Source organism: Nannobrachium achirus (genome assembly GCF_963921795.1).
Source record: "Nannobrachium achirus genome assembly, chromosome: 1".
Taxonomy (NCBI): Eukaryota; Metazoa; Chordata; class Actinopteri; order Myctophiformes; family Myctophidae; genus Nannobrachium; species Nannobrachium achirus.
The window spans coordinates 52227323-52248223 of NC_137810.1; the positions used below are offsets into that span (position 1 = coordinate 52227323).

At 43.2% G+C, this 20901-nt stretch overlaps 1 protein-coding gene across 3 annotated transcripts in view; it reads left to right on the forward strand.

The window, feature by feature from the left end:
* The first annotated feature begins 832 nt into the window (after positions 1-832).
* The window catches only part of dot1l (DOT1-like histone H3K79 methyltransferase), a 46332-nt gene continuing 26263 nt past the window's right edge, over positions 833-20901 (forward strand). For 2 of the 3 annotated variants that reach the window (XM_080732958.1, XM_080732960.1), the window contains exons 1-14: positions 833-1205; positions 8464-8507; positions 9316-9390; positions 9707-9770; positions 10157-10385; positions 10593-10687; positions 11974-12036; positions 13786-13841; positions 14349-14428; positions 15442-15510; positions 15617-15723; positions 19443-19484; positions 19748-19834; positions 20441-20666. In XM_080732958.1, coding sequence (XP_080589084.1) covers positions 1125-1205; positions 8464-8507; positions 9316-9390; positions 9707-9770; positions 10157-10385; positions 10593-10687; positions 11974-12036; positions 13786-13841; positions 14349-14428; positions 15442-15510; positions 15617-15723; positions 19443-19484; positions 19748-19834; positions 20441-20666 — 1318 coding nt within the window. In that variant the 5' untranslated portion in view covers positions 833-1124. The remainder of the gene's footprint in view (positions 1206-8463; positions 8508-9315; positions 9391-9706; positions 9771-10156; positions 10386-10592; positions 10688-11973; positions 12037-13785; positions 13842-14348; positions 14429-15441; positions 15511-15616; positions 15724-19442; positions 19485-19747; positions 19835-20440; positions 20667-20901) is intronic. The other variant, XM_080732959.1, reaches the window with a different exon arrangement.

Consider the following 20901-nt stretch of genomic DNA (forward strand, 5'->3'; position numbering starts at 1 on the left):
GGACCCCCCGTGGAAGACCTCTGTTATTTGCTACCAGTCATTTTTTTATTTCAGAGCATATTTCAGATCTAATTTAACATTGTTCTGGAGCAGGAGCAGAGCGATTACTGAAATAGGCTCAGGGGTCTGTCCAGGTGGTCCCAGGTGAGGAAAGACCCCAACCAAAAGTCAGAAAGGTTATTCTGGCTGCTTTAAAAGTGTAATAAATGAACTCTGGATGTTTTAAAACCTACAAAACAACTTTAATATTATGAAAATTCGATATTAACTGGCTGGCGTCCTGTAAAACATATCCGAAAAGGCGGCCATCTTTAAAACTGGCGGCCATTTTGAAAATTAAGTGTCTAATGTGATTTTTCTAAAGAATGACCCAAGAGGTACACTCTGTAAAATTTTGGTGCTTCTTTCCAGAACTGAAGTATTGTTCTCCTTAACTGCCCCGCTATGGGTCAAGTAATTAGCTGACCAGTTAACCTAATTCTAGTAGGCCACTGAGTGACACAGTGATCACACCCCATAGCCCGGAGGGATGGACGGTCGGTAGCGTTGTTGGTAGGCTATTCAGGGCATGTTCGTTTAGTTTATGCACAGTTTTAGCTAATATTATATTATCTAGTAGCAGCAGCAGCTATGGTGTGTATATTGTTATTGTCAAGCAGGGGGCAAAAAAGAAATAAAAGTTTTTTGTTGCCAGACAACCAGCTAGCCAATTGCAGCGCGTGCTTGGGAAAACGTCCTGTGCCTCCGGGCCTATGGGATGTAGCTTCTACTCTCTGCTAGTGGTGGCCATCCGTTCCCTTGTCATATTTATTCACGCCGGGCCAAGATGGCGGTGATACGGCCGAATTGTTATTGCCTGTCGACATGATGATCGGGCATTTTTATCCATGTATAAAACCGAGTCAGACGTACATACTCGACTATATAGCGTACACGTTCACCGCACGACGAGGATAGGCGTCGGTTTCGTTCGTTTTTGACGTTTCGAGGTTTTTCTTCTCCCTTTCTTACAAAATGTCAAGGTAGCTCGGGTCGCTAAAGCTACTACAGTCGGCTAACGGAGACTAGGCTAGCAGGGCTAAGGCTAGGCTATCACCACTAGCGACCCTCCAGCAGAGTGGAGAATGGGAGAAAAGCTTGAGCTCAAGCTCAAGTCGCCGGTTGGAGCCGAGCCTGCAGGCTACCCGTGGCCGCTGCCAGTATACGTAAGTATCCCAACCAACGAGTTTCAAGGTTTTAAGCGTGGAGGGCTTTGGAGTTTTTGGTCTGTGTTTTTACCTTTTGTTACTGTTAGCTCGTCGCTGCTAACCGAAGCTAGCCTAAGACCCCCATGCATAGCCCCCATGGCATGATGTCTGCATGCAGGGCATGACATTTAAGGCTTGTCTTGGTTTCCGGGACAACTAATACATCTTTATGGACAAGTTCATTAAAAATGTACTTGTCTGTTGGACAAGTGGCTCTTGGTTTCACTTTCTCTGTGTCGCTACTAGTAGCTTTGAGTTGTGTGTGCAGAGTGCAGACCATGGACTGCCGATACTATGTAGAGGGGGGGGAGGGGGTCTTTTTATTTGTCAAATAAAAAAAGAAATCACTGTGAAATGGCACATTTTCACCCGGACAAGTGACTTTTGTGCCTGGACAAATGAATGGGAAATGTACTTGTCTAAAGGACATGTGACTCAAAAAGTTAATTCCAAGCCCTAGGCTGTGCATGGTGGTCGGGCAGGTCATGCGGGTCGAGAGATGGTGACAGACATCGGGTCTGCAAGATGTCGAGATGTCTGACTGGTGGTCACTCGCGATGACTGACCGGACTGTTCACGCTTCGCCACAAAACCCCGGGGCTGATGTTGACTGTGGTGGGCTGCACTTTGAAGCTATTGTTTACAGTGTGCAGCCTGTAGGCTACACCCGTCCACTTAATGTTCACTGTCATGCAGTCTGAATCCTCTGTATAATGATGAAATGTATGTATCTGCGATGACATTTTACCGAATGTCAAGCTGAGCATAATTGTGCTAACTGGAAGACTGTGAGTGACACATGGGGATATACCCAGTTGTTTCTGGTCGTTGGTTGAGTGGGTGTTTATTCTTTGTTTGACTCATTTTCACAACAGGGTTCTGTTTACGGTTGTTGCTGCTGGCCAATGTCTAAATGTGGTTTAGACGTCTAGACATGTCGTTCAGATGATGATACATTATGAGTGAAAGAAGTAGTGGAATCTTTGCATGCAAAGTTTTGCACAAATAAATACACTATAACCATAATTTAAGTCTGACTCTGTCTGAACCTGGTCCTTGATCACATGCTACCCAAAAGATGCTTTGGATAGGACCTGCTAGCTACTACAGGAGGATAAAATAAACAATGAGTGTCAGTTACAAAAATGAGAACCTTTAAAAAAAGGGAAGTTTGTGAGCATCTGTTCATTGAAGACTGTTCTTTGTATTTCGTCATGAAGTTGGTTCACTCACTGCATGCATGTCAGATTCACTGAATGAAACCCGTTTTGAGTCTTTGCAATAGAGCATTCCATGGATGCTTCCTTTTTCACCCCCATTCCCTAGTATCTTACTGTCTTTATGATCACAGCAGGCCAGTTGTGTGTGGGTAGACTGAACTGTATGCATCCAGTGAACCCCTGCTTTGATGTGGGATTGAAATGCCTAATCCAATTGCAATCATGTACTGTATTCTGAGGCAGATTGCTTTCTCCTCATTATGTATTGCATACCATACCAGAGAGGGGATAGACATGCTGTCAACACATGCCAGCGGGCGATTCTTTGTAGCAATATCATCTGAGAGTAACAAAAAGGGAAACGGTTGAAAGGTCTGCGGTTCCTTTGGTGGTATTTTGTGAGTTTCAGCTTAGACTCACATTTTGTAGTGATTGTGGCGAGACAGCTGGTGCTGTAGAAATGCAGTATTTCTCAGTGTTCAAGTGGGGTCTACCGTGACCGTCTGTAGCCTCAGTCTCAACATACTCTTCTCTAGCATTAGACTGCTGTTCTGCTCTCAATGGAAAACGAAACCGTTTTCTCAGCTAACAGTCGACATTACCGCAGTTGATGCAATCAGCCTCTCTCTGCTTGTCCTTGGCTGACTGACTGACCCTCCCTTTACACTTGTAGGCTGGAGACAGATAAGAAGACATTGCATTGTGAGCCTCCTCCCTCCAGGAAAAGAGGCCCATGATTACCCTTGCGATCTAGAGACCAGACCACTTCCCAATGTTTGGACTGTAGGGAGAGCCATGTTTGGAATTTAATATACCACTGGCCTACATCCTATAGCTATACAGGGACGAGACTTGTGCGGAATTAGAACCAGCTGACTGACGTTATTTTGGGAAAGGCATGCATTGGGAGCTCTGCAATATGGAACGTGTTCATGTGCAGTGCTTTGCTCCTCCGGGATTCAAAGGGAAAGACTGCCCGGCCAAACTGTCCTCCTCAACGCCTCTCTCTCATCTCCTGTCCATATGGCTGGCTCTGCAGGGATTGAAGCCACAGAGGATGTGAGAGATGCAGTTAACCACATGAACCCTAGTGTCCCTATTCTGTGGGACATTCAGCAAAGATCTTCAAGCTCCCCCGCGCATTGTGACCTGCATTGTGATTGCATGTTGTGAGCTTTTAGATCAGCTATTTTAAGCAAATAGATTTGGTGAATTGGTGTAGAGAGAAATGTATAAGTAGAACAATTATAGTTCCCCGGGGAAGTATATAGTGTTTAGGTGGTTAAAATCTCTGTTTCTGCACGTTTAACAAATAATAATATGGATCAGTGCCCACGTTTAGTATATCTGGTATGTTTCATACTGTAATGTTGCATTCTTGCTGTCACATCTTTTTTTTATTTTTTTGTCTCCCACTGTTGAACTCCAATGCCCTTGCTACAAATCCCACCATGTGCATTCTAGTATTTTCCAGTCCTACGGAGCAGGCAGATTGCTTATCTCACCCACTGAGTAATAACACACTGTTGTCTGTATGTGAAGAACACAACACCATGATTGTGTGCAGCCTGTATGCCTGCCCTGAGTCCTACTTCAAGTCAATATCCAGGACCAAGAACATGTTAAAACAAAGAATGCACACACACACACGCACGCACGCACGCAAACTTCTGCGCAGCTGCAAATCTAAATCATCTGTAAATGCTTCCATATGAAGAGTAGCTCTTCTGCTGCGCTGTTCTTTGTTCATCTGGTTCTGGGTGTGTGGGGCACTATCTACGCCTGCATGCTATGCCTTTAAAGACTGCTTGATTTAAGTATGGTGTGACACTGGCCTGTCTGTTTTATGTTAGCTATTTATTCATATTTACACACCATCACTGTAGTAAAGGATTTCATATCAATCATGTCTTTTGAAGTGTCAGTGTTTTGCGGTATGCTCGGGCTTCGTCTGGGTCTTTTCCTACGCACCTGTCACCTTGCTTTTTTAATCTGTAAGATTTAACATCAAAACCAGTGGCACACTTTGTAACCCCAGTTAAGTTTCACTTTCAATTGTCATGGAGTGGCTTGTAAAAAAAGACATTATTCTGAAACAAGAGGTGATATTGAGACAACTAGGAAACACTAAGGGAGTGGAAAACATTCCCAGAATGACTTTTATTTGGTTGCTGTTTGCCTTGTAGACTGTAGTGTGACGGTTGGCTTCATTTGTGTACAATCCAAGGTGATGTCAGCAGCTGCACTACTTTACATATTTGATACAGTTCCAAGGCTCATGAAGGGCACTGGGTAAGGTAAGGTAAGGACGGCACATCTCAACATCACACTGCCTTTTGACCGGGAACTGCCCCAAATCTCAACGAGTAAACAGCTGGGACAGTACATTCATTGACCCGTTTTTAGACTCTGATGTACGGATATAGAGGTATACCTTACATTGCTAATGTACATGAGTGTTAGTTTAGTTCAAGAGGTGGTGCCATAGTTTTGTACTTTTTCTGTTTTTTTTTTATGTGTCTATGGAGTTAGCGTTACTCTAATAGACCCCCACGTGTGGTTATGATATGCAAATATGTCTTCCCTGTGTATGTTTTGTTTCTTCCTGAAAGCTGAAAGCCTCTGAGTCAAAAGGCCCAATTGAAATACACAGCTAAAAAAAAGTTCCCCCTCTTCTGTGTTGCCTAGAACTGGAGGATTGATTTTGGGGTTTGTATTGTAAAGTACAACTTGATGACATCACACCATTGTACTTTACAATACAAACCCCCAAATCAATCCTCCAGTTCTAGGCAACACAGAAGGGGGGGAACTTTTTTTCTATTTCCACACAACTCCTCTAAGTTATATTATGACATAGTTCAATATTGAAAATGGGTGGTCTTCCCCTTTAAGTGATTTAAAACAAGGAAAATCAAGACTTATGCCATATAAAGATAATATGATTTTCATAGCCGCCCCAGACTATATTGCCCAGCCCTAAGTTAAATACACAGACACACAGGTACGCCCACACATGCCAGTTCAATAGAGCAATATATTTCTACCTTTTCATTTTTATTTAAAATAGGGGGATGAATACTGTCAAACAGTTCAGGGTACGGTATCTGAAATACCACAGCATATGCTGTCATACCATTACATCCCTTTTTTGCCAGCAAAAGCAGTGCATAAGAAATGTTTCATCATTACTTTCGAGGAATGTGTTGTTTTTCTACGCTGTCCGATGATGCAACTCTATGGTGTAAACCTGTCCAGTCTCCACGTGCGGGGGGGGGGGGGGGATTTAGTCATTTTGTTCTCGTGGGCTGATGTGTGGAGTGCGTAGTGGAGAGGTGTATTAAGTCATTCTCCTATCACCGTGTGTCACAGCAGGGAAATGACGGCATACTCGCATCAGTCCTGCCCACAGTCAAGGGAGTGGAGAGAGTCTCCTACGCTCTCCGTTTCCGTCTCTCTCACTCACACTCTCAGACTGTGTTTATTTTTAGCAGCAGCACGTCTTCGGTGTTGCTGTGTGGCGTCTCTGTGTGAGAGGCGCGAACGAACCTCCCCGCCCCCCCCTCTCAATATCCCGTAGTCTCACCATGAACTGTATCATTCTCTCTCACACTCTTCAGCATACTCATACACACACACACACACACACACACACACACACACACACACCGGTAGATACCACACCCTCTACTCACAAACACGGCATTTGTTGCTACCAACTACTGTAGCTACTGTACAGTACACACGCCTACCTGTACAGCATTAACCTTTCGCACAGTAGTAACTCACTCACTCTGCCAATAGTCAGATTACAGTTGGCTTGTTCATGAGGTATTTAATACCAGATTCCTTGCTCTACACAGTATTTGAGGTTACTGCAGGTTTTTATAATGTATATTAGTGTGTTGTTCTGAGGCATAAAAAACAGAAGAAAATGTGTGTGATATGAAGAGGAGGCTTTGAGAGTTATGCGCATGTGCGTGCCACGGTGGAACGTACTGTAGTGGCGGGCGATATTGAGCGGGAAGATGTGCGCTCTCTTTGACTGTGGTTCCTGTGCCAGGCTTCAAACAGCTGACAAATAACCAAGCTGCTCTCTCTCTCTCTCTCTCTCTCCTTCACTTCTCCCTTTCAATTTCTCTCTCTGCTTCAAACCCTAGTAACCATACTGTATATCTCTTTCTCATTTCTTTTTCTAAGTTTTCTCGCTTTTCTCCTTGCCTTCTCTCGTGCTTTTCCTTCCCTCGGTGAGAGGCTGTCCTTGGCAGTGTGCTGAGCTGAAGCAAGAGACCAAAAGTGGGTCAGTGGGTCAGCTCAGGCAACAGGCTCAGGCTGGCTCTCAGGGGTGTCGCACCAAATTCTGGGCCCCGGGTACAAGGATTCACTCACATGTTGTGCTTTTAACTATTGAAAAATAGCACATCTACAAGCTCACAGCGCGGCACTGAGTGCAGCACTGCGAGCTTGTAGATCTGCTATTTTTGAGAAATTGTGTGTGCAAGCCTTCTAAGGTTTTTTAAAACCTATGTTTCGATGTCAGTGGTGCTCAAACCTTTTCATGTGAAGGACCCCCAAAATGATATGTATTTGGCCACGGACCCCAATCTCAAAATATTTAGTTCCAGGGAATAACCTCGACCTCACATTTTGTTTAATTGTCCTGATGGTGGCGCTATAAAAGACCACTTCAAGATCATGGCACCGCACCCGTTTTTACTTGACTAACATTTAGCGTTTTCTAAATTTCTCCAAAAACAAAACACGTTTTGCTACTAGTACTACTCCTACAATTCTGTCACAAATTGGTACACTTGAACATGCATCATTCAAATCCATTTCGACCAACCTATTTTACAGCGTTTACTATTTTTTAACCGTTATATTCTATTCCACCCCAGCTTTGTGATACAAAGCATCCAACCATCATTAATAGTCTACTGCGGACTTCAGCGGAGTGGGGTTGCACTTGCATCATTGTGTTGACAAGTGTACAACTTTATTAGACAATGGATGTCTGTGCCGGTGATTTGATTTAAATGATCTGACTCTTCTTGACACAACGTTAGAGGGCACAGTTTGTGAATGCATGCATTAATGAGCAAGATTACATCCGTTTCAATGCTTTTTTGATTAATTGCTCAGGCCTATCATGAACGCAACATCCAATGAAGCCCAATTCGAAATCACATGTTGACGTGCCTCTGTAGAGCACATACCTCCAAAAGCACTTTTCACATAGGGGGCGACGTCCCACAAACGTTGTATTGCCTGTCAGCATCCTGTGACTGACACAGCCCTGGGTAGTCCACCCAGCTTGGCGGAGTTCTGTGTTCCAAGGAGCCCCCTTCTCTAGTTCATATTCATAATACATTCACTATGAATCTGGTCAGGTACAGTAGATGCGGAGCTTATACTAATTGTTGTGATGCCAGTGAATGACAGCTCTTTGGGAATAGCCGTCCCTGGCAGCTTACTAATGTAGGCCTAATGGCCCATTGAGAACGCTTAATCCAGACTCTCTTAGGGCTCCTGGATGGCCTAAACGGCATTCATTTTATTGATAGTGACAATAGTGTCGAGAAGGGTTGTTGTGTTTGACAGTGGTGTCAAGAATGGCTGCTTTGTTTCACAGTGAGTGAGAAGTTCAGTTGAATCAAACAAAATGCTCAGTGCCGTTTCTGTTATTGCATGGCTGTTACACAAGCCTTGTCAGCTTGCTGGTCTGAACAAATCAATTTAATGGTGACTGGGCATTGCTGGCCTCATCTGATCTTATTATACAGGCTGTCTGGATTGGAAGAAGGCTTTCATAAATATCAAACCCCAGATGTTGTGGTTATCTGCTTTGTAAGGACATGGCAAAGCTGAAGTGCCCTTTTTGGTTTGTTAAAATAAATTGTTTCTCTCTCTCTCTCTCTCTCTCTCTCTCTCTCTCTCTCTCTCTCTCTCTCTCTCTCTCTCTCTCTCTCTCTCTCTCTCTCTCTCTCTGTTTCTAGGATAAACACCATGATGCTGCTCATGAAATCATCGAGACCATCCGGTATGTGGCTTTCCTTCACTAATCCATGATTTAACTGTACACTCTGGTAGCCTTTGCTGATGCCATCTAGCAGTAATGGCACAGGAATATCTTATTATAGTCACACCACACCTACAATTAAGGATGGGACGATAATGGATAATCGTTATCGGTTATCATGATAAAAAAACACTCACAATAATCGTATCGTGGAGATTTTAATTTAACGTGATCCACTGTCATCCACTGGGATCAATTCACCTTTTATTTGCCGAGCTGCATATCCGGTACCATTTAAACACTCTATAATTGGTGACCTCTATAAAAACTGACCGGGAAATAACGTACTTGATACAGTCTTTTTTTCCCCCCCACTATCTACCAAATCTCTTTGCCAAAACATTGCCGATCTACAAGCTCGCAAGGTGCGTTGTGCCATTCTTTGGCAAATGTTCCACCCCAAGATAATGGATGTTGGGGATATTTTGATTATCGTGATATCGTAAATCGCATTTTTTTTTTTAGGTCACAATAATCGTGACATAAAATCTTCATATCGTCCCATCCCTAGTTCCCTACCTAAGATAACATGGCAGGATGGTTAAGATAGTGTGTGTGTGTGTGTGTGTGTGTGTGTGTGTGTGTGTGTGTGTGTGTGTGTGTGTGTGTGTGTGTGTGTGTGTGTGTGTGTGTGTGTGTGTGTGTGTGTGTGTGTGTGTGTGTGTGTGTGTGTGTGTGTGTGTGTGTGTGTGTGTGTGTGTGTGTGTGTGATATCAAGCGTATGCATCTGGATGCTTTTCTAACAGCAGCTTTTATGTGCATGTTGTAGGTGGGTGTGTGAGGAGATCCCGGACCTCAAGCTGGCGATGGAAAACTACGTACTCATCGACTATGACACCAAGAGGTGAGCCAAGGATCATACGTGCAAGTACGGTCCCTTCAGCAGTGGGAATTTCTACTGCAACTGTGGATGTTTGAGCTCAAACTAAAATCATGCAAAAGAGAGGGAATCAAATCAAAGAGATACTATAGAGCTTTAACATGAGCTGTCTAGAATAAAGTACTACACAGCCTACAATGCTAAACAAAATTCCGGACATTTATCTATTTGTTTTAACAGGAGTATTTCATAGTCACTTTGAAATATGCATTGATAGATGTACTGTACAATACATTGCCACAGGGATAAATCATGTTCCTACTTTGGTGTGTTTTCACAGTTTTGAGAGTATGCAGAGACTCTGTGACAAATACAACAGAGCCATTGACAGTATCCACCAACTGGTGAGTCCATTTAATGTATTAGTCTCCTTAACTCATTTACCGTCTTTTAAAACATCGACTGAAGGGGTTAACTGCTGCGTCGGCGGTCCCGCCCCCGACCAGATATGGAAACCGATCAAATACGGAAATGCGACCGGAAGCACTTTTCGTGATAAACAGCGATTATACTTTTAAATGTTTTATAACGATTAAAGCATATTAAAGTCTCGGGATTATCAGGCCCGGGGAAGAGGAACATAGGGATTTTGTCTGGACTATCAGTAAATGAGTTAAGGGAGTGCATTGTTGTGTGTATGTGTGTTGAGCTAAGTGTGAACAGATTTACTGTACTATTGAAGGAGATCAAATGCGCTCGTGTCCAAATAAATGTCTGTCCCGTGTTCCAGTGGAAGGGGACCACCCAGCCAATGAAGCTGAACAAACGTCCATCCAATGGACTGCTGAGGCACATCCTGCAGCAGGTGTACAACCACTCGGTGACCGACCCTGAAAAGCTCAACAACTATGAACCCTTCTCCCCGGAAGTGTACGGAGAGACCTCCTTCGACTTGGTGGCTCAGATCATTGACGAGATGGAGATGAATGACGACGACACCTTTGTGGACCTCGGCAGTGGTTAGTTTGTGTGTCACCACCAGTTTCGCTATAAGTGAGCACTGGTCTTCAATGCCCAGACTCAGGAAGTGAATAACCCGGATAACATGCCTTGATGTCTTGAAGTCAGTGTTGTGTCTGTCTGTATGTCTCTATCTCTCTGTGTCTCTCTCTCGTCCCAAGGCGGTTTGTCCTACAAATCTTCTTTTGTCTTCTTCTTACTTACAGGAGTGGGGCAGGTTGTGCTGCAGGTTGCTGCAGCAACCAACTGTAAACACTACTACGGTGTGGAGAAAGCAGACATTCCAGCTACCTATGCAGAGGTAAACTAGAAGCAGTGCTCTTCCGAGCACAGGTCTCCACCAGGCCAGGCGTCCTGGTGGTGCTACTGTATAATAGGCCAATGTAAAAAGGGTGGCATATGTTCTTCACCTTAGACCTTTCATGGCAATCGGTCGCTGCATGCATGATTTGAAGCATTCTGTTCCAAAAATGTGTTTTGCTAAAGTCTACCTGCTGGTGGCGCTATAACAGCCCAATGTGAAAAAGGTAGCATTTGTTCCTTGACCTAGTGGGAATATGTGTGGCAAATTTCACACTAATCGCAAGCTGCGTTGATGATTTGAGGCATTTTGTTCAAAAACGGAGCAATCCTGCACACTTTGGAAGCCAATATTAGCCAATTAGGATGGAATATGAAATATCAGACGGATCGGACTTGATCACATGACTATAGAGATACTGTGTACCGATTTGCATGATTTTTGGATAAAATCTCAAGGAATAATAGGAAAAAAATGTGTTTTACATAAGTCAGCCTCCTGGTGGCGCTATAAAAGGCTGATGTGAAAAATGCAGGGAAAGGGTTTTTCCTTGGCCTCTAGGGAGTGCGCTTACAAAGTTTGAAACTGATCGGTGGAGTTATAGGTAAAACCACAAATCGGCCTGTTATAGCGCCACCATGAGGCTGATTTAAAAAAAATTAAGTGGCATTTCTTCCTCGACCTAGTGGGAACGTGTGTGTGCGATTTCATGATAATTGCACTTTGCGTTTGGGATTTGAGGCATTTTGTTCAAAACGGCACAATCATACAAACTTTGGAAGCCAATCTTAGCCAATCAGGATGGAATATGCAAAATCGGACAGATCCGTGTCGATCACATGACTGTCGAGATACTGCCTACCGATTTGTAGAATTTTTGGACAAAATCTGTAAGAGTAGTGCACAGAAATATGTTTTGCGAACATCGGCCACTAGGTGGCGCAAGAAAAGGCCCATTTGAAAAATTTAGGGCAGAGGTTCTAGATTGGCATCCAGGGAGTGTGTGTGCTCAGTTTGGCAGCGACCGGGCCAACGGTGACTGAGATTAGCTGCTCACAAACTGCGAGGACGCACGGACGGACGGACGGACGGACGCACGGACGCACGCACGGACGGACGGACGGACGGAGGGGAAAACATACTCTCCCCTCAGCCTTCGGCTGGTGGAGACAATAAACATCCCTGATGAAGAGAACACAACCGAAGAAAGGTTTAGTTCACAAAATGATCTAAACAAATGATTCTTCTTCATAAGGGACTGATGTTGAGTATTGTCTCTCTTTCAGTCCATGGATAAAGAGTTTAAGAAGTGGATGAAATGGTATGGGAAGAAGCACGGAGAGTACACGGTAAGTTTGGATCTCAGTGTTTGCTAGGGCTGTCTTCGACTCAGGATTTATCAAGTCGACTCGAGTCGCGGGGGTTAATCCGACGCGTCGACGAATCGTTTGTGTAAAAAAAAAAAAAAAAAAAAAAAGTTGTGCTTTAATGACTGGAGAGGAGGCGCGACGCATTGATAGAGTACCGGTACAACAGCTGTTGTAAACCACTATGATTGGTGGATTCTCTGCTTTGAAAACTGCCTGGTTGTAATGATTTTATTCCTCTCCAAGGCTAAAGGAACAGGGCTAAAGCGCTAGCATGCTAACGATTTAGCCCTGTTCCTTCAGGAGGAAAAACAACACCAAAGTAGGCTAAAGGTAACAATAATGTAACATCACTGCGTCGATGTATAGCGGCACACGGCTGCATCACAATGCAAGCAAATTGTCATAATCTAAAACTTTTTAAGAAGTCCTCTACTCCACCGCAGTCCTCTGCCTTAGACCACCACCACAGAGCCACACTCAGCGAGTCAGCGGCAGTGAGTGAAAGTGAAAGCGCATCGCGCTGCTGCTTCTTGGTCAGCTTTAACAAGTAGAATAACAACAAGTCAACGCATTTCCTCTCAAAGCGGTTAACTTCAAAATAAGAGCACCTTGTTATATGATCAAGGCAACTTTCAAGTCACGTGAACTGGTTTTATTTTTAAGTCTAGTTGCAAGCAGTAGGAAGTATGGACTAAATAGGAAGAACATGACAGTCCAGCGCTCTCATACCGCACCGGTGTGATAAAAAATAATATATTTTTGACGGCTCGACTCAAACAATTGGCGTCGATTCCGGGGGCTTAAAACGACGCGTCGATTCGTCGAATTTTTTAAGACACCCCTAGTGTTTGCCTGCTAGCGCTTCTGATCTGATTGTCATGTGATGTCACAACAGCATTCATCAGTTGTCCCTCAATATTCTTACTCAGGCAAAGGACATTAAATTAACCTTTCAAACTCTTAGTTGACGAAGGTCCCCCATTGCTCTATTCTAGGTCTGTTCCACAATTCTTCACCAAACAAGCAAGCGTGTTGTAAGCTTGTAGATCTGCTATCTTCTCCCCCGAATAGGGATACTAGGGTTGGAGTGGATTTATATCTTACTTAATTTAAACTGCTTCTTTTGTAAGACTTTCAAAAGGAAAGTAAGAACATATTGCTGACTACAGGCCCCCAGAGCAACCATTTTGGTGCTTGACTAATGACCATTCATGAGCTCCTCTAGAGATGTGCGCTAAAACAATGACATTGTTACACAAAGTGAAATATGGTTTGCTTTTTATATATCCTTTCTTCCTTTTTTTTTCTTTCATTTTGACCCTTCCGTGTATATAGTATAGTCTCTGTCAGAGACAGCAACCAGATTTGTGACTCCATGTGTACCTGAAACATATGAAGTCACCAGCTACTTAATTTCCCCTGACAATATAGAGATTCAACGGGAGGGCATAACAGAGGAAGATGCTATCCCTCCGAATTCTATAGGCACAAGCCTGAGGTACCATTGAGGGTCCCTCAGAGCTCTATACTAGGTTCGCTAGCATTTCTCTCTACACAAAATCTCTTTGCGACACATTGTGAGCTTGGAGATTGGCTTTTTCCCGTTGAAAGTTTGCCCTCAGAATGGGGACACTAGGGTTCATGTGGTTAATATAGTAGCTGTACTCTCTCAGCACACAGGTGTTTGCGTACCAGTGTTAGCTCACTTGCTCCTAATGTTTCTTTCAGCTGGAACGGGGTGACTTTTTGTCTGAAGAATGGAAAGAACGGATAGCCAACACAAGGTGGAGTAACACAGCGAGTCCCAATTACACACTGAAAGACGCAGTTGCTTCATGTACTGGGAAACCTGACTTTGCAGTGTTGGAAAGCACCTGAGAAAGAAAACCAAAAAAGGAATGCAGCTTTGGGGAAACCTTGGGATGTCGCATTGCGGCGGTCTCTGTGACTTTCTAGTCACCAGAAAGTAGAAACATTGAAATGTAGCATAGCCTTCCCTCTGGAGACCACAATGCTAAATTGCTAATGATTAATAAAATAATTATAATAAAATCATACTTTTTTTCTTCTTCTATGATTTCACTATATACAAGTCTATACGATCACAGTGATCGGAGGGAAGGTTATTTAAAAATTAGATCTCAGAAAGATAAAACCTTTCTGTAATGAAGCCATCCCTACTTTCCACAGAGCTTACTTACATTCCTTCAGTTTCCCCACAGATTTCTATTTAAATGTCACCCCCACTTATAACCTAATTCTCACCCTCTTCTCCCCATTTCTTCCTCCAGTGTTATTTTTGTGAATAACTTTGCCTTCGGTCCGGAGGTGGATCACCAGCTGAAGGAGCGTTTTGCCAACATGAAGGAAGGTCGGTAACTTTACACCAACCCATAGATTGCCCTTTGTGGGGGTTCAGTAATGGATTCCAGTCGTTGCCAGAGTGTTATCCTGTCGGTTAGGTTAGCTTGTCGTGGCTTGCACTGGAGCCTGATGATGTTTGCAGACATTGGACTCCACACCCCCATCTCCTGATTTAAACCTAAGCTCGCACTGCGAGGCGTTCTGAGCTTGTTCTCAGAATATCAACGTTAGGGTTCAAGTGATTCATATAAAAAAGGAGAAAAAAAAGTTTCTATCACACAAAGATTTGGAGGACCCCCTGTAGTAACTCTAAACACTGATCAAAGTGTGGAAGCCGAGACAATTAACTGGTAGTAGGCTAATAGCCTTTTTGAGCGGTGGTCACACCGTCTCCATAGCGTGGCCGTGTGTCTGTCTGTCTGTCTGTCTGTCTGTATGTAGCCTCTGGTGTAGCCTGAGTACCCTGGGTGACCAGAGAGGTGCTGTTGAGTCTAGCCTGCCCTGAGCATCAACTGCAATACACACACACACACAGGCACCCCCCCACCCCCCCCCCCATACCACCACCGCTCAGTTCACACGGGTGTGATTTTTTAACACCAGCGAGACCATTTGCTTTGTCTTGGAGGGAGACACCTACTTGTGCTGGTGTTGGGAGTGACGCCTGGATCTTATTTAAAAGGCTTATTTTTTCAGCTGTTCTTATTAGAAGATAAAAACAGAGAGTGGCTGATGATAGCTAATACCAGCTGTGTCAACATGGGGCACTTGATCTATGACCACAGCAGCCTTGTGACCAACTCCAGTGACCCCTCTCTCTCTCTCTCGCTCTGCTGCAAAGCCAAACATGACAGGATGATTAATGGGTCTATTGAATATTGTATTTATTGGAGCATATTTTTGATCATTGTTTGCATCAGGCAGAGTACCAAATAAGTGCATATCTTCATATATCCAGTGCACAAAGTTCAAAATGAACTAAATTATAGAAATGTGTTTTTTCCCCCCCCTCTCTTTCAGGTGGGAAAATTGTGTCCTCAAAACCATTTGCACCGCTAAATTTTAGAATAAATATTCGAAACTTGAGCGGTACGTATCCTCGGGAGAAGTGTTTTCTAAACATCATACCTCAAATCGGTTTACATTTCAGCGCTGTATAACAATGCCTTGCTTTCCTCATCTCTCTGTCTTTTAGACATTGGCACAATAATGCGTGTGGTGGAGCTGTCTCCTCTGAGGGGCTCCGTGTCCTGGACAGGGAAGCCAGTCTCCTACTACCTGCATACCATAGACCGCACCATAGTGAGTAGCAGCTCTTCCACTTCCTCTTCCACTGTTTATAGTGGAAGAAATATGTAACAAAATAGGCTAATGTGTTCACTTCCGGCAGAAAGCGTGAAAATTTGCACCTAGGGGTATTTTTGTGCGCCGAATTCAAAAATTGACGGTCCCAAGCACTTTTCCCATGGGATCTGGTGGCTCTAATAGACCTTTTGTCAGCCTTCTGATTGGTCCCTGAGACTCCCTGACTGGCCAACCAGAAAAAAACATTCACTTTTTGCTATCGGGGGTGGAGTTTGTGCAGTGGAGAATGTTGCTTCAGCCTTTCAAAAACTGTCCGCAGTGCGGAGCACGGCAATCGCCTGGTACGGCCGCGGCAGTAGGGGGCGATCTCGCTCATCATAATGAATAAGCTTCAACAAACTAGTTCACATGGACCTTATCAATGGTCTAACTAGTTACGATTGGGTACATATATTTTAAATGGGCAGAATTACGTGTATGTGAGGAGAACAGATTATAGTTCTCCTCTTCCTACCCAAGATTCAATGCGCTTTCTATTGCTATTTCTATTCTCTCTCTGATCCAGAGGATTAAACTAATTAAAACATATATTTTCGGGGGGAAACTACTGTTTTGCTATGTAATTACTGTACCCTTTTCTTCCCTTTTTATTAATATCACGTAGATGTATTTTTTTTGGTACTTTATATAGCTGTAATGAGGCTATGAACAAAAAAAAAATCCCATCCACTTCCACTATAAAAGAATCTGCAATAGTGATTCTGTCCCACTGGGATTAAACACATTAAAACATATATTTTCGGGGAAACCCCCTGTTTTGCAATGTAACTACTGTACCTTTGTCTTCCCTTTTTATTAATATCACCTAGATGTTTTTCCTTTGGTACTTTATATAGCTGTAATGAGGCTATGAAAACATAAAAAAATCCCATTCACTGCCACTATAAAAACAATCTGCCCAGGGAAAATGTCCCATCATAGTAACAGGGCAGAATGGGGCGGGATTTGCAAACTAGTCTATTCACTTACCATACTAGGGAAAAAAGACCCCCCAAAAAATCTTCTTTAAATAGCATGTGAGGGGTCTATCTAGGGGGTTTTCATGATTCTGAATCCATTGCAAGCATTTGTTTTGCACGAAAAACATTCCTTGGGCAAGAAATGGACCCTACTCAAGTGTGAAAAGTGATGACTCATCACTAAACCATAGTTTTGTTGGGTCCATTTCTTGCTCAAGGAATGTTTTTGTGCAAAACAAATGCTTGGAATGGATTCAGAATCATGAAAACTTTTTGGGGATTCAGAATCATGAAAACTTTTTGGGGGGTCTTTTTTTCCTAACCCTAACCCTATGGTAAGTGAATTAGAGAAAAGTGAATTTGAGAAAAGTGCTTGGGACCGTCAATTTTTGAATTCGGAGCACAAAAACTTTCACGCTTTCTGCCGGAAGTGAACACCTTTTTCACATTTTTCTCCCACTTAATTCTGTTTGTTCTTAGTTCTCTTGTCTGCTGTTGAAGACTTGGATGCTCCATTTGAAGTGGTGTTTGTTTAACAATTTCTTTTGGTCAGACAAATGGGAAATCTGAGAGACTGTGCTACAAAGCAGACAAGTAATCTCTGCCGTTTTTTTGCAGTGCAGATTTAAAACCCTTCACATTGGCTAAAGGTGCCTCCACACCGAAAATACTACAGGAGACTCTTTCTAACTGTTCAGACTGCAAAGAACTGCAAAAAACTAAGCAATTATTTTTCCAGACGACTGCACGCTGACTGTAGTTACTGTACGCAGTTGTGCGCATGCGCACTGTGTTACCAGGTCTGCTCGTTATAAGCGACTTTGATCCTGTTTTCTTATAATGTTGCTAGTTGTGGGTTACTTTTGTTTGGGCTTGTTTCTGAAATGCAGTTGCTTATTTGGCCTTGCTTTCAACATTCTTTTAGAAAATAGCTAATGTAATAGCTATAAGGTGAGTAAGGTGAAACTGGTCGTTTTCTTTTGGGCTTGTTTTCATAGACCTGGTCACTTGTTTCACTCACAGAATTTGGCAACCAGACGGGGGAAGCGGAGATTTGTTCCCCCGTGCGGTGTTTTTCCTGCTCTGACCAAAACAACACTCAGCACTATTACTAGCGTTGCTTTGGAGTTGATTAGTATAAGAAATCGAGAGTTGAGATTGTGAATATGCTATTTAGTAAAAATGTGCGACGGGAAAATGTGTCTGGCTTATTTTGGCTTGGTTTTGCAGCAGTAGTAACTAATGGTCCATTCTACAACTCCCTCAATCCTACCGACGGCCAGGGGGTGACTCTACAAAACTGAGCAAGTCCAGTCTTCCAGTTTTCCGTCGATACTGGTCGATAGCGTTCCCGACCCGCTGCCGAAAACCTGCCGATGAGCTCCCAGTCGGCAACCGATGCTTTCCGCCTTCTTCCGCCGCCAATTCGTGGCCGAATCGGTTTGGTTAAAAGTGCGCTTCATGTCATGCATTGACTGACTATAACTACTTGCACAACAAGATGGCTTAGCCCTGGATTCCATCGGGCATACCGGGATCTAGGACAGTTTCTGACATGCACAAACAAAGCAAACGGTTTATCAGAATATAATTCTCCTGCATTTATGTTATTAAATGCATGAGAGAAGGCGAGGCCAGGATGAACTAAACAAACATGCAGAGGCAGAGTTTGCTGTTCCATCATATGGGTGCGGCTACTGAATAGCCCAGTGGTTCTCAAACTTGGGGTCCCCAGATGATTAGCTTCATGTCATTTATTTCCTCACTCAATGGTAAACAAACCAACACACAGTAAGTGTATACAGGGTATCTGCGCATTTATAAAGTGACAATTTAAGGACTTTCAAGACCGTTTGATACCAAACTGTCAAATATTAAAGCTATACTGTGTAAGTTGCTCAACTAGTGGTCAGTAGCTGTATAGCAAACCGCGGTCGCGTCTGCTTTTTTCGTCCGTTTTTCGCCGGAGTGGGTGTTCTAAAACTTTAGCGATTTAATAGTTAGATCAAATTTAAGATTTGTTTAATTGAAAAAGTTGCATAGTATAACTTTAAGTAAGCAAGCAAGAGGCGAAGATTGTGAAAATAGCCGATCTACATGCTCACATCGACTTGTGTTGCGAGGCGTTGTGTGAGCATGTAGATCTGCTATTTTCACAATATTTATCTGTGGAACCGAGTCACATTAAATGTAATACCTTCAACTCCAACTGCTTGTCAGGGTGGGATTCCCCAGTTCAAATATGTTTATGTTGGGGGTCACAGCCTAAAAAGGTTTGAGAGCCCCTGGAATAGCCCAACCCAACCAAGATGGTATAGGTAAAATAGTAAGTATAAGCGTAGTGATATTGGAGTAAAAAATCTTGTTTGTGCAATACGAAAATATTGCTTGTAGGCCTTCATGTAAAAACAGCAGTGGTAACCCAAAATGTGGCGTATTTATTTTATATTTATATCAAATCGGCCTAAATATTCGATCAATTCAAAAAGCACGGAGCCCAAAAAGTTATTTCTACACTTATGGTCTTAACTTTGTCCAGGTAAATATTTTCAGTTACTTCAAGCAGCTGCTCACTCTCACTACCATTATTAAAAAATGTAATAATGTAAAATAGTAAGAATAACAGGCATTAATCAAATAATTGCTTATTCAGTTTTGGGTATGTTGTAACATTTCTTGTTCTGTGTCCTTTTTCAGCTTGAAAACTATTTTTCTAGTCTCAAAAATCCTAAACTCAGGGTAAGTCATGTTTTTCTTTGCTCACTGTGTTTACATCATTATAACAGTTTTCACTAATATTATGCAACATGCGCAACACCTCAAACAGCTAACATTCACCAACACCAAAGTAGCCTCTTCTTTCTGTCATATTCACTGACAAATAAAAGTTAATACTACTGATTATTATATTGAATTAACTGCAGCTGTCCTTATTCTGTTATGACATGTCTGTGCTCCCATTATACAGTATATGAATTATATATGAGGCTGTGCTGTTTCAGGAGGAGCAAGAGGCAGCTAGACGGCTTGGGCAGAAGGAGAGTAAAAGCAACAGCACCACCCCCACCAAGCCCAAGGAGCAAACCAAGGTGCCATACACTGCATTACGCTTGTGCACATTGGTGATCGTATCGTATACTGAAGGGTCACTGATTGGCTTTTCCTACTTACTATCCCTTTTCCTACATACTATCCTATGCCAGGGGTCTTAAACAGGGGGTCCGGGACCCATAGGGGGTCCTCAGAGTTACTACAGGGGGGGCTGCCAAATCTTTGTGATAGGATCATTCTTTGAAATGAACAACTTGAACCCTTGCATCCCTAATACAAACAATACAAAACATACAAGTCATGATCCTAAGTAGTATCACATGGAGAAAAAGTAAATACAATATGAAGTGAATTTCTGTTCATTCTATCATCGTCTCTGAAAGTCCCATCCCCTTCCCACCCGTCCCTGCTCCCTACATCCAAGTATAGCCTATGTTACTGATGCGAGGTATGCCGTGAGAGGCGACCATACTTTATCAAAATATGAAAGTTTGTCCCCCCATTTGTAAGATTTGACAAAATTAGAACGTATTCATTTAAGTTGCACGGTGAGGCTTTAAGCCAGTCGTGTTTACATGGGGGTTGCTTTCATTGACTTTTGGTTTGCCTGTGTAATGTATTTGTGTAAATATGTCTTGGGACAGCAGGAGTCCTGTGTGGAGGAGGAGCGTCCCAGCTTGTTGACGGTGGTGAAGGCCTCTCCTAAACCCCGGAGGGCCAAGCTCCTGTCCAAGGGCCGGAAGCTGAACAACAAGAAGCGCGGTCGTCCCAAGAAGGCTGCCGTGGCCGCCGCCGAGAGGAAGAACAAGAAGAACCAGAGCGCCTTGGAGCTGCTGCACGCCAAGACACTGTCTGCAGCGCCCCCTCAGGGTAAGAGGCCGCCAACACAAAAATACACACATACACGAGGGGTCTTCTACGTTTTCAAGCCAAGGACCCCTTAGCCGAGCACTGTATAAATGTGTGATGCAGATTTTCATTGATTTCATAGGTAGATTCATAGACTTGTTTGAAAGCACTGTAATCACATGTTGGATTCATGTTAATGTGTATTTTCAGACATTTAACCACTTAAATCGTCAATATTTTGTAAACTTGACCTTTC